The sequence below is a fragment of the Neolamprologus brichardi genome, chromosome 2 (genome assembly GCF_056152115.1).
Source record: "Neolamprologus brichardi isolate AB-2024 chromosome 2, ASM5615211v1, whole genome shotgun sequence".
In the NCBI taxonomy this organism is placed as follows: Eukaryota; Metazoa; Chordata; class Actinopteri; order Cichliformes; family Cichlidae; genus Neolamprologus; species Neolamprologus brichardi.
The window spans coordinates 19,733,760-19,746,986 of record NC_142105.1 but is presented as its reverse complement, the minus strand read 5'-3'; the positions used below and the strand labels follow the sequence as shown (position 1 = coordinate 19,746,986).

Below are 13,227 nucleotides of genomic sequence, written 5' to 3'. Positions count from 1 at the left end.
TGATGTTCAAAACAGTGCGACATAATCTGCAAGACACTCGCACAGATCCCAAACCCCTCAGCCTTTCATGGAGCTTTCTAGTCCAAAGCATTTCAATTGCTTTTTATAATTGAGTTTGTCTGCCGCTTCTGTGATTGCTTTGGATCTCTCTTTTGCTATCAAACAAGGCAATTACCACCGAATCGCATATTTTTCTGAAAAAGAAAAGGGAAAAAATGTTTATTTGCATGAATATCAGCATGCAACTAATTCAAAATCTCCTTTCAGTTCTCTGCGTGCGAGAATTCCTCGCCTCGCCATACATGTGTAGTTGGGAACTATACCAGCTCAAAATAAAGGAGAACGCTATCAATAATTAATTAATGCGGGTTAATATGTTAACAAACTTATAGTGGTTGGTAATTAGATGAGCCACAGTGTCTGATTCAGACTTAATTACTAAGCCACTGTCTGTTCTGTGGGGCTTCAATGAATAATTAATTACAAGAAGCATGAATTATTTCTGCTTACCAAAGATCCACAAGAAATACACGCCTCTGCTATTTGGTATTGATCGATAGAACGTGTTTGATTGGGGAAATAGGAGCAACTATAGCACAGCAGTTAGGAGATGAGCATGTCATAGATTATAGAGCCGTTTGCTGCAGAAGGTGCAGGATCGGGGACTGATTGCAGCACTAGCAAAATGTGTACAGCACGACTTTTTCTTCTTTGCACAGGTGTGCAATCAAACATTGTGTGAAATGAACACATTTGGACTCACACCTATACCACAGAGTGCACAGAGGCGTTTCACAATTCTGAAATTGAATGAGGCGGTTTATTTTCCCTCCTTTAGTGCACATGGGCGACCCTAGTGTCTTGATGAAAGTTGTGCGTGCGTGTGTGTATCTGCAGACGCTCTGATTTACCCGCTCTATATTTGCATATGCACAATGTGATTAACTGCCAAGCCTTATCTTTTCCGCCTAGCTTCTTCATTGCATGCATTGCGCGCACACAAACACTCACACACCCACAAGCTGCTGCGAACATGTGCACACATTCACACTTTTACGTACCGGCAGCGTTGTGTGTTTTCAAGGAGAAATGGTGAAGGTGAGGTGCAAACCACACAGCAAGCTAAAGACTCTGAGACAGTGTGTTATTCAGCTTCACTCACAATTGGACTGCAGCAGTTAGTGAACCCTGCAGGCTTTCCCCAGCTAATGTGGTTGACTTTATTTATGGCCAGTGTGCCTCACTTGGGCCAGTCGTGCAGGTGAAACTGTCTATCGCTCTGCATTCAGTTGTCAGTCACATACAGTTACTTTGTACAGAAATGCCACGGGCCATAATCAGCTCCAGCTCGCATCATTTACTGTAGATGTTGTAATAATATGTCAGTCCATGTCATTAACACTCACTGGGCCTAGGGGATACGGGAGGGCAGATTGAATGGCTTACACCTCTGGCTGCTGGCACCCTGTGTGGGTGTGTGTGTGTGTGTGTGTTCCTCTCCCCCGTGTGTTGTGCTGTGATTGTGTGGGTGCGTCAGAGTTTTCATATATAAACGAAACTGTGCAAATTATGCTTTCTTCTCCTGTTTACCACATCCCTTTACATTGTGTTTCTTCTGTACACGTACGTGCTGGTTAACTGACTGACAGACACTGATGTGTGTGCGATTTTACGTTTCTTCTCTCTTTCGTCTATAGCAGCACCTCTTTTGGCAGCTTTGCTGTCAATGTTTGAAAGGTGAAAGTACTGTTAAGGAAAACTTGAATAGCACCATAAGGCTGACTTCCTGTGCTCTCGAGTGCTCAGGTCTTAGCAGTCACTGTGCACCACATACTTACACAAACACACACACACACACCACATCCTGATGTTACTGTAAGCCTGTAGTGTTGTCTCCTAGTGCTACTAAATAAGATATATAATCCACAACTTGTGTTCTAATGACTGTATTACACATTATCTTCTTTCTCACCTTACACCTTTCCTCACCTCTCCCTCCCTCTTTGCTCAGAGAACTCCTGGTGGCATCCTCTCTTCAAATAGCTGTAATCAACACTGATGTTCTCTAAGACCCCTCTCTTCAAGGCATTAATCAGATTGGATTGTACTGCAGTGCCACAGGGGGCCGTTAGAACTGATATTCTTTTGACAAGGACACAGAACAAAGAGATTCTTTGATTGAGAGTGATTGGACTGTAATGGTTAATTGGAGCAATTCCTCATCACGACCTCTGTCTTATTACCACCCTTCTTCTCTTTCCCACCTCTTTTGGCACTGTCTGTCTTTTTCCCCCCTCTTTGGCTGCATTTTCGCCTTAAATCTGAGCTGCATGTGAATAGCGTCACTGTATCATCCTCCCCTTCCCTCCGCTCCCTCTTCCCTCTGTTTTTTCCAAGGTCACCGCAACTCAGTCTAATTCACTTTTCTTTGATGATAAAATCCTGTCCCAACTTTAGCCAAATGTCCGTTTCCCCGTGGAGTTGAGATTTATCTCAATTACTTCTCCACCGGTGTGTCTGCCAGCTTCTAAACATGAGTATCAGAGTGCGAGGTTCACCCAGGGAGAAACAGTAAATCTTTTGATGTCTTCTGAGTATCCATTGGCTATACGGCGGGGCTGTAAATTCCCTTAAAGCAGCACACGGCTTTATAAAAGACAGCAGGAAATCCAGTCCCTGACAAGGAGAATGTGGACTAATCTACCACCCTTTCAATAAATACCTCAAAATGCTTTTAAATAACACATAAACTGGTGTAAATCCTGTCACCAATGTCGAGCAATAACAGCAACGTTTCTTTATTTTCGTACTTGTGTGTGAATGAATAAGACTTTGTTTACTGTTAATGGTAGTTTGGCATCTATTTAGAACCTGTTTGTATAAATATGTGATATGCCGATCCCGAGTATGCGTAATAAGGATGTCATAATACAGGAAAAAAACTAGTGGAAAGTGGGAATTTAGGCTGGAAGTCTGTGAGACCAAGGCAGGCAAAGAAAGAATAATATCCAGGGACAGAGGGAGAGAACAGAAATCAGTATTGAGAGAGAGTCCTGGCTGACTCGTCATGTCCTTGTGCAGGATTTATGAGCTCTAAGATCAGGGACAGGTTTAGCGAGAAAGTGCTAGGAGGAGGAATGGATGGGAAAGTGAAAGGAAAGTAGGAGGAATACGAGGATGGTGTTACAGCAGGGAGAAAGTGCCAAATTTCAGGCCTAAGTGGGCTCAGACTGCACTGTGGGTTGAGATGTCCCTCTTGCATAATAGCAGGTGACAGGAGGAAGAATGGCAAGGCCAAGAGGAAGAGATGGAAGAATAAAAAATGGGCTGAATAGAGAGAAGATGAAAGAAAAACAGAGCCTAAACATTATCCAAGCGCCAGAGGTCAGTGATTTGATTAACACCTGCGAGATACAGGGCAAGACACAGAGAGCGCAACAGCAAACAGAAAGCAAAGGACAAGAAAAAAGCAAAGAGAGGAGGGGGGAAAGAGAGAGTGGAGGAAGATCAGGTTAGGGAGGATGGAGAGCTGGGGAAATGCAAGACGAGGAGTGGAAAGGTGTTGCCGAGGAGGGCTGAGGCTGTGTGGGTGCTGTAATCTGTCTGTGTCAGAGAAATGATGAAGGGGCCAGGAGGGAGAGCTCTGCAGTTCACCTTCTGGCCCCTGGAGGAAACACACTGACCCTGGCCCTCCCCCTTTGCCCACCTCCCTTTTCCACCACCACTCCACCTGCGCGATTTATGACTCACCGGGTCGGTCCAGGGTTGCTCGGTCTGAGGACATTTGTGAATCTAGTTGCGGCGGCAGTGCATCACTTTTTTTAGTGCGCGTCTACGTGCGTGTGCGCGCGTTGGACACAAAGCATGTGTAAAGAAAGCTATTGTATGTCAAGGAGGATGAGACATTAGAGCTACCCGGGGAAAGGGCAGTAATGATTTTTATCCTGGGCTCTCAGAGCGAACAGAGGCACATCTCGAAATAATCCAGCGTGACAGAGTTTGGAAGGAGAAAGACTGACAGAACTAGAAAAGATGACTGAATGATGGGGGAGTAGTTGTACTGCATACTGATGATTTCACTCCACTACCCAATTTAATCACGATAAGCTGAATGTCTCAGTGAGCCCATTAAATCTTAAAAACAAAACAACGACAAAAAAACAACTTGAAACAATTATCTTCTGTTCCAGGAAATTTCCACTGTGTTCTGACATTTTAAAGCTGAACTAATCAATATTCTTTAGATATGAAAGAAATGATTCAGTGACTCTGTGTTCCTGTCAAAGGGGTCACTTTTAGTAAGGAAGCCACACATAACTATTACTGCTCCACTCTTCCCCTCAGCTCCACAGTGTGTTTTAGCATATTTTGTTTATCTTATGACTTTGCAACTTTTTAATGTTTTGGTTCACAAAACTACACTCATCATTTCTGGCTCAAACAGGCAATGGATAGAGCTCTGAGAAGTCACTATGTACAACATGCTGCTTTACCTTAATATTCAGGGGTTACCATCTTAGCAAGAAGGTCCAATTATCAGTCATCAGATGAAGAATATGTGATGCCAGTGCTAGCTAATTAGCTTACAGCAGCATTTTTTGTGGCATTGATGTCACGCTACAGTTATAGCAGGTAAAACAGTGGTTGGAGACCTCAGCACAAACAGAATTGTTGTGAACTTTGTTTTTCCCTTTAAGGACAGGGACGAGGCTTGTGACCATTCACAGTCAGTGGCTGTCTTCAAACCAACTCTGATGCATCAAGACGCTGATAAAACAACAATCAGGCAGAATCAGTCTGCCATCAGTCTCCTATTAGTTTGCACATGAATGTTGGTCATGACTGTTTGTGATAATATGCTGATTAACTGTGAAAACACTATTGCAAAAATGTCATCTGCATACACAGAAATTCACATGAACTACTTACTTTCAGAGTCCAGCCAGAACATCAAACAGAAAATCAGAAACGTATCCATAAATAGTGACATAGTTGCTGCAGAGATTTAACTACAAAGTGGCATAGCTAGCTTTCATATGGAAATATAATCAGAATACAACCAGTTGGCGATTACCTGAGTCAGTTCCCCTATTCTAAATGTCTGTGACGCATAGGAGATGCGTCACAGACATTTAGAAATTGACATCCTGAGTCAGGCTGCAACCAGGTCATGCGTTCAAAAGTGTCGCCCAGAGGTTGAGGGTGTTGCACACTCGCAGTCGGTTGCCGAACACAAAAACAGTCCTGTTTTTAGTGTGTCTGGGTCATTTCATGTGTTGTGCCGTTATTTGGTATTTATTAATGTTAAAATGTCATCTTCACTATTTCATAATAAATATGTTGTCAGAGGATAAAGTTTTGCAGCACTCAGTTCCATTAAGTGCAGAATTTGCCGTGTTAGATTGGTCACAACAGTGTCGAAATTACAGCACGCTGCTAGTAATTACTCGTTCTTTTACCTAGTAAAATTACTCAGTAGTTACATAGTGTACTTCATGGAAATATACTAGTGGTAATATTCAAAGTGAGACAGCAATAAAGAACAAAGTTAGCAACTAGGAGGTTTAAACATAACATTTATCTGCTAAAAAGTCAGATATTTCCCTTATGGAGAAAAAAGAGAGCTGAGTCAACTATGAACTTGGATTCAACCAATGACTCCATTTTTTCTATACCCTTATGTGGTTAAAGAGATGAAATGTTAAAGACAAAATTAAGGAACAGAATCTGCTTATAAGACTCTATGTTGTCATGCTATTTAATGCTTTCTACTGTTTTATAGTCTACTATATTTAAACCGTTTAGTTCTGTCATTGATTGGAAATGCAATAAGTAGGTTTTGTCTCCATGAAGTCCTTGGAGGCCAGTGTGAGATGAAATTATATACACAGCACATAAACATGTTGTGACTTAATGATGCAGAATAAAAAATAAAAATCATTCATAAATGGCACACATGCGCTGGAGATGGCAGGTAGAAATGCTAAAAAAAATGGCTTATTGTCACAGATGCTAAGTGAAAGCAATCGAGTGAGATTGGTGTAGTAAGAGGTGAGGGCTGAGTAGTGGAGTATTATTGAATCAAAGGCCTATTCTCGTTATGAAGATGAGGCGTGGATGAAGGTTGCTCCTCATCCATAACAGATGATTCATAGGCTGCCCTGACCTTTAATACCTGGACTTACCTCTTTTCCTTTCTCTGCTGCAGAACTCCACTGCAAGGAGAGTTCAAGTATATGCTGTTAATAGCAAACGGCGCTGGCAAAGCCTGTGTCCCAAAGCACTCTGCAAATACAAGTGCGCATGTATGCACATGCGGGCATGCGCACGTGTGTTTGAAGTGTGGATGCTCATTTATAAAGCACATTTGCAGAAGCATCAAATGTCAAAAGTTCACTGCGGCACCCTGCTCACATCTAATGTGACAAATAACTTCTTCCTCCAGTTGCATTGTTCTAATCCCTTTAGTGGGCTCTGGAATGGAAATATAATTACATTTCTGTGGTGCAGTGCCTTTGATAAGACAGCCACTTGCTGAGCTGAATGTCTAACTGAGTTGGATGCCTTTCCCAAGCCCTCTCCTCTCTCCACTCTACTTCTCTCCCCTTACTCATCTCCCCTCTTCCTTTCTCTCCTTTAGGTTTTCTCCTTTTCCCTTTTCATTCTCTCACCCCCCACTCGCTTCTCTCTGTCATCTCCAAAAGCTCATTCTGTCTCTCTCTCACCCGCCTAGGTATTGCTGTGGATAAAAGAGGAGTTGTCTACTTCGTTGATGGCACCACCATTCAGAAGATTAATGAGAGGGGTTTGCTCTCCACTGTGATTGGTTCAAACGGACTGATGTCGACGCAGCCGCTAAGCTGCGATTCACGCATGGACATCGGCCAGGTGAGTTAATAATGCGGCAGAGTTTCGATGACCAGCGGAAACAGATTTGCTGTGAATGCTGTTGTTTTAATGATCTGTAGAAAAATAAGCCTGCTTATTAAACAGCAGTGTACACTGCAAAGCTTCTTCTACTGAGAACCTTTATCATTTCTTCAAGGTATGTGTGCTTGTGTGTGTGAAAGAGAGACCAAAGACTGCATAGGTTTGATCTGGCAGCCTTCAGATCACACTGCTAACTTATATCAGGCCTATTAGAGCAAAGGATGAATTATAGATGAGCTACTGGCTCTATAGAGGGATCTCTGCCCACACATAGGGATGTGAGCGCCTGTGTATGTGTGTGTGAATATCAATGTTCAAGCCAGGTGAATTCCCAGAGGGGATATTATGTGTCGTTAAAGGGGCCCGTGCTGCCTCCTGGCTCTTCTCGTTGTTTGTTAGTCATTGTTCAGATCATGTCAAATTCATTCTTTGTTGAATTAAAAAACAAAACAAAAAAACAATGTGTGACCTCAATGTGTCATCTTTGCTCATCATCTCTTGGCTGTTGTAGCAGTTTGCCTACATTCAACTTAGCTTTCTCCTGAAAGTACAAGCTACCAAGCTAGGCTAGCATTTCGGAACTTCTCAGTTTGACAGTTTAGCTCACTAAATCTGCAAGGATACAGATTATTAATACTGGAAATGATTGCTCTTCCTTGTCCTTTATGTTAATGCTATTCCAGCACTGCCGAGTCATCTGCCACTCACCTACACAGCTGTGCCTCGCTAATGTTAGCTGTCTGTAATGAATGGGTTTTATTGTGTTGATTACAAAAAACGGGAAGGGGATGAGTACACAGAGCTACGTCACTGTGTGTTTTAAACCAAAAAGAACTGCTGAACTCCTTGATGGTGTCAAATAAGGCCTAACAATGTTATCCCTCCAGCTGGTTTCAGGTATAGTCAAGTACTCCAAAGTGCAGTTTTGACATCCTCAAGGGTGTCTCCCGCTTTAGCCCTGTGACACCTGCTTTCAGGCTCTGCCTCACACTGTCACGCTGCTCACAGTAATGTCAGGCCAAATAAGAGAAAGCCTCAAAGCCTCTCTTTTCTGAAAAAAAAAAAGGCGTAAACAGGCTTTCTCTGCACACAGGACAACATCTGAATATGAGGCTTTTTTTGTATTTCAGCCACAAGCACAAAAGACAGTTTTCAGTATAGTTCTGTGTAGTTCAGTAGTTTCAAAATAACATAATTCAATAAATAATTGAAAAGGAAGGGGAGGCGTTGAAAATGTTTATCTCAAATATTTTCAGAGAATCAGGAGAAATAGAAATGGGACAAAATCAAAAACTGAGTGGCCGTGATCTTTGGGTTTCCAGGCAGTACGCTAAAAAACACAAATGTGATTTGGGAGAAGAATTCACAGCTCAGGAACAGTTTTTGTTGCTGCCTCCATGATTCGACATCCACTGATGTGACCAATCAGAATCTGAACTTCTAAAGAAGCGAGGGTTCCTCCAATGATTATCATTGTACAGACCAGTGCACATAACATAGGGGCAGCAGGTTTTGAAGCAATGTATGCTGTCATAGTAATGACATTACAACAACAGTGCATTAAAGAAATCCAGGTGCTAGACTAGAGTGCCTGCAGTGTCAAATCCAACACCCAAGTGGAAATATGTGGAGTATTCTAAGGCCACAGACTGTTCAGCAAGTGAAATCCTATATTCAGCAAGAACAGGTAAACACTTTGCTTTCAAAACTGCAGCAACTGATCTCCAAACAGAGAGAGGTGATGCAACACAGTGGGAAGCATGTCCCTACTGCTGTATCTACTTTACTGATATGTTAAACAATGTTACACTTTACAACATCTCCCAATGTTTTTAGCAACTGGATACTCTAAAATAAATACAAAATGAGTGCATTTTTGTACCTTTTGCCTTTTTTTGATAAGACTTTTTTCCTGCAGTACTCGTCTCTCATCAGTACGTATGGTGAGCAGTGTATCATAGCAACACTCTAAATCAATCTCCTACCATTGGTGCTTATAAGCAGAGATACTGCACTGCTCAAATCTCTGGTAATAATATTGGCTTTCTGTTTAAGAGATGTGGAAATGCAAGCTGAAGCTCTCTTAATATATACAAATGAAAAACACAAAGAACTTTAAAAATAAATTTGGATTTCTGTGTGCAGGTCAGCTTCTCAAAGCAATCGCCTGCCGTCACAGCAAAGTTCAATATTGTGTGCAGCAGGGATTTGATGCATGGGACACCGTGAGTCCTGCTTGATGAATCTCCCTATCTTTAAAAATGGAATTTCAGAGTCAACCTTCTAGTCTCTCATTTGACAGGGCCTATAATTGGACATGTCAGTGGCAATTTAACATGATCCATTTATTTACCAATCCGTCCTCGGAGTCATCAATCACCTCATCCTTCAGACGCACCGCGTCGTCTCTGCAGCGGTCGCGGGCGCCTGCGTGCGAGTGAGATGGACAGTCATGTGGGTGGCTGTGCGCTGGTGTAGGTTTGCCTGCCTTTGACCCCCACAGTGTTAGCGGACAGGGTGTGCTATTTGAGCAGGCAGCGATCACGGTTATTGGATGACATTTGGAACAGTGCCGAAGCGAGCCAGTGTGAGTCTTGAATAAACACAGGGAAGGCTCCCTGCCCGCTACTGACCTTTGCATGAGCAGGGAGGGTCAGGAGGCCTAATACTATGTTATTAAGGAGATGTTATTTGTATCACCTGTAACTGACTCTTGTGGGCAGCTGCCACCAAGGACTTCTTTGCTCTTTTGTTCTCGCTTTTTTTTTCTTCACAGAAATATACAATAAGTGTTTGTCATTCCTCAGGTGCGGCTGGAGTGGCCAACAGACCTGGCCATTAACCCACTGGACAACTCCCTGTACATCCTCGACAACAACATCGTCCTGCAGGTAGAGAAATACGCACGACACAAAGCAGAGGCTTGCAAGAGAGGGAAATATACGCCTGCTTCTCATTCATTCATCTGCTTTCTAATGAGACATTGGGACTATATGTAGCAGTGGAAGAGAGGGTAATAAAATATTTTTCACAAATTGCAGTGCTGTCACTTTAGGTGAATTTAGAGTGAGTGAGGCTGCTAACATAAAAGAAAGCAAAAAAAGCACCTTGTTAAAAAAATAACATGCTATCACAGGTCTCTGCAGGAGTTGTTTTTAAGAAAATGTCACTCAGCTTTTTTCTCCAAAATTAATGAATTGCCTGTTTGAGCATGTTCAACAGTAATGAGTCAGGAGATGAGGCAGGAGATGTTTGATACACCGGATCAAAACCAAAGCAATTCAACAGAGTGGCTGACTCTGTTGAATTGATGTAAGTGTCTGTATTGTGCCTCTCTCTTTTATAACAGATAATACGTTGTGGTGTATTTCCTTAGGTGTCAGAAAGTCTGCAGGTGCGGATTGTAGCAGGACGTCCCATCCACTGCCAGGTTCCAGGTATTGACCATCACTTGGTGAGCCGGGCAGCTGTGCGCGCCACCCTGGAGGCAGCTAAAGCCATCGCCCTGTCCCACCTGGGCACGCTGTACATTGCTGAAACTGATGAGAGGCGAATCAACCGCATCCAGCAGGTCACTAAAAATACTTTTGAGGGCACCTGTTAATGATGCATTTATCGCAGTTCTCATGTTGCAAATTTATACTGAAGTTGCAAAAGACCATACTTATCCAGAGTATTAATATACTGCTCAAAAAATGAAAGAAATACTTTGTAATCAGAGTAGAGCATCAAGCTGATTAAACTTCTGGGACATTGATCTGGTCAGATAAATAGCCGAGGGGGTTGTTAATCAGTTTCAGCTGCTTTAGTGTTGATAAAATTAACAACAGGTGCACTAGAGGAGCAACAATGAGACAGCCTCCAAATCAGAAATACTTTTAGAGGTGGAGGCCACTGACATTTTTTTCCCTTCTCATCTTTTCTGGCTTTTTTTCACTACGTTTGTATTTGGCTAGTGTCAGTGTCGCTGCTCATATTCCTCCAGGATGACACATCAATAGGTGTGCTGTGGCTCCCAGCATAGCATCAAGACCATAGAGGAGATTTCAGGAGAGCTGGTCAGAGCTGTAGAAGGTCCTCAACATGTCAGCAAGACCCGAATCTGCTTCTTTGTGCAAAGAGGAACAGGATGAAAAATAACCTCCAGAAGGCCACTGGTGTGAATGTCTCTGACCAAAACATCAGAAACAGACTTGGTCCTTTAGTGAGCCCTGTGCTCACAGTCCAGCACCTTGGACCCTGACTGGCATTTGCCATTGAGTACCAGGATTGGCTGGTCCACCACTGGTGGTCTGTGCTTTTCACAGATGAGAACAGCTTTACCCTGACAGACATGTAAGGGTCTCTACAGACCTCTACAGGCTAGGCATTGGCATCCTTACTGCCATTGGGTGTCAGAATGAAATCCTAGGACCTACTATCAGACCCTGCACTGGTGCAGTGAGTCTTGCGATCCTCCTGGTGCACAACAATGGCCTCGTGTGGCAAGAGTATTCAGGCAGTTCCTGGAGGCTGAAGGAATTGATACCATTGAATGACCCCCTTGCTCGCCTGACCTAAATCGAGTAGAGCACCTCTGGGATATTAAGTTTTAGTCCATCTGACACTGCACCTCAGACTGTCGAGGAGCTCGGTGATGCCCTGGCCCAGATCTGAGACGAGATCCCCCAGGACACCATCCATCGTTTCATTAGGTGCCCTGATGTTGTCAGGCATGCATACAAGCACGTGGGGTCATACAAGCTACAAACTAGAACCATTTGAAATGTAAGCAAAATGGACTAGCCTGCAGCATCATTTTTTCACTTTGATTTTCACGTGTCTTTGAATTCAGCCACTCTGTAGGTTGAGCATTTTCATTTCCATCAAAGGATGTGACATCTTTTCATTCCTAACACATTAACCAGTCCATATTAGTGTAGATCCAGGCTTTTTCCCCATTGATATCTCATGTTTTTGAGCAGTGTATATTCCTCCATATTACCCTGACATTGCAATGCATGCCTCTTGTCTCTTCGCATGAACGTTTTCCACGTCTCTGATGAAAATAACAACAGGAAAAAAGAAACAGCTCAGCTAGAGCTGACACTGGCAATCCATCTGGCCTTGTGACACTAATTTACCTTCACACTTGTTGCATCATGAGTCCCACTGTGAACAGGTTGTTTGCCTAACAGATGCTACACAGCAAGGTAGTGCGTCGAGTCTGTGTCTAGGACGTAGATGCTCAAAATCAGAGGCATTCAAAAAATAATCATGAAATACGGTTTCAGTTTTAGAGAAAAAATAAGTATATATAGTATATTACTTTTTTTCTGTCCATTTGCTCCATTAGGTAGCAGCATGTTGCCACAGCACTGCAGCATTTTGGAACCAACAGCACAAAGGTAGTGCCTGCTGGACTCAATCAATAGCACCTTTGTGGTGTGCAGCAACACGCTGGGTCCATGTGGAGGCAGACAGGAACATATAATACCTCAAATGCCTTTTTATTGGGTACCGACCAGCCATGTTGCAAAGGGCAATGAAAAGACCTTTTTTTTTTCACTGCGTTTGTCACACCTATTTTATGTTTGGCATTTTTAGGCTCCTATTTATCAAGCGTCTCAGTTGGACTCAGACAGGAATGGATCCGTCCATGTTTGTTAAGGTTTCCACGCTTATTCAGCAACAGGTGCCAGACTGACAGTGAATGACACCGCTTTGTAACAACGAGCCGTAAAGTAAAATTAATGATGATTTGTTTAGATGTGTGTGATGACGAGTTGGGATTATCTCAGCAGTTTGTGATGTGCAATCAATCAGTGCATTAAAAAAAAGAACAGCCAGGCAAATACAATGTGATGCAGGAGAAATGAAATACAGAACACTTCAGGTAAATTCGCTGCACACAGATACACCTGACATGATGTTTTAAACTGATTTTAAAAATGATGCGTGAATTAAGTGCTCGGTTTCACTTTCAGTGGTTCGCACCAGCTTGTACTGTTTAGCCAGCAAGTCTTTTTTTAGTGTAATAAGCTCTATTAAATGTGAACGTGCCTTGGCCTTCATACTAAGTATTTAGGCGATGACTTGGCACCGCTGCGGTCTGCGCTCATGGTCCAGGCACGTCTTCCCATCACATAGACTCAGAACATTTGGCCAGGACATCAAGGACCACACATGCATAACCAATATGTGCTTTTTAAATTTTTATCTTGCATAAGTTGCTGTGTTATTTGTTATATTACACTGGAGCATTACAATCAAACTCATTACATGCCACATTTGCTCCGTTGTGCCCGTCTTTATCTG

The 13,227-nt window shown here is 42.8% G+C and overlaps 1 protein-coding gene across 2 annotated transcripts in view; it reads left to right on the top strand.

The window, feature by feature from the left end:
- Positions 1-13,227, top strand: part of tenm1 (teneurin transmembrane protein 1) — a 191,752-nt gene that overhangs the window by 158,845 nt on the left and 19,680 nt on the right. Inside the window, exons 23-25 of one of the 2 annotated variants that reach the window (XM_006781765.3) lie at positions 6,734-6,888; positions 9,738-9,821; positions 10,307-10,501. In XM_006781765.3, the coding sequence (XP_006781828.2) occupies positions 6,734-6,888; positions 9,738-9,821; positions 10,307-10,501 (434 nt within the window). Of the gene's footprint in view, positions 1-6,640; positions 6,889-9,737; positions 9,822-10,306; positions 10,502-13,227 lie in introns of both variants that reach the window. The other variant, XM_087848169.1, reaches the window with a different exon arrangement.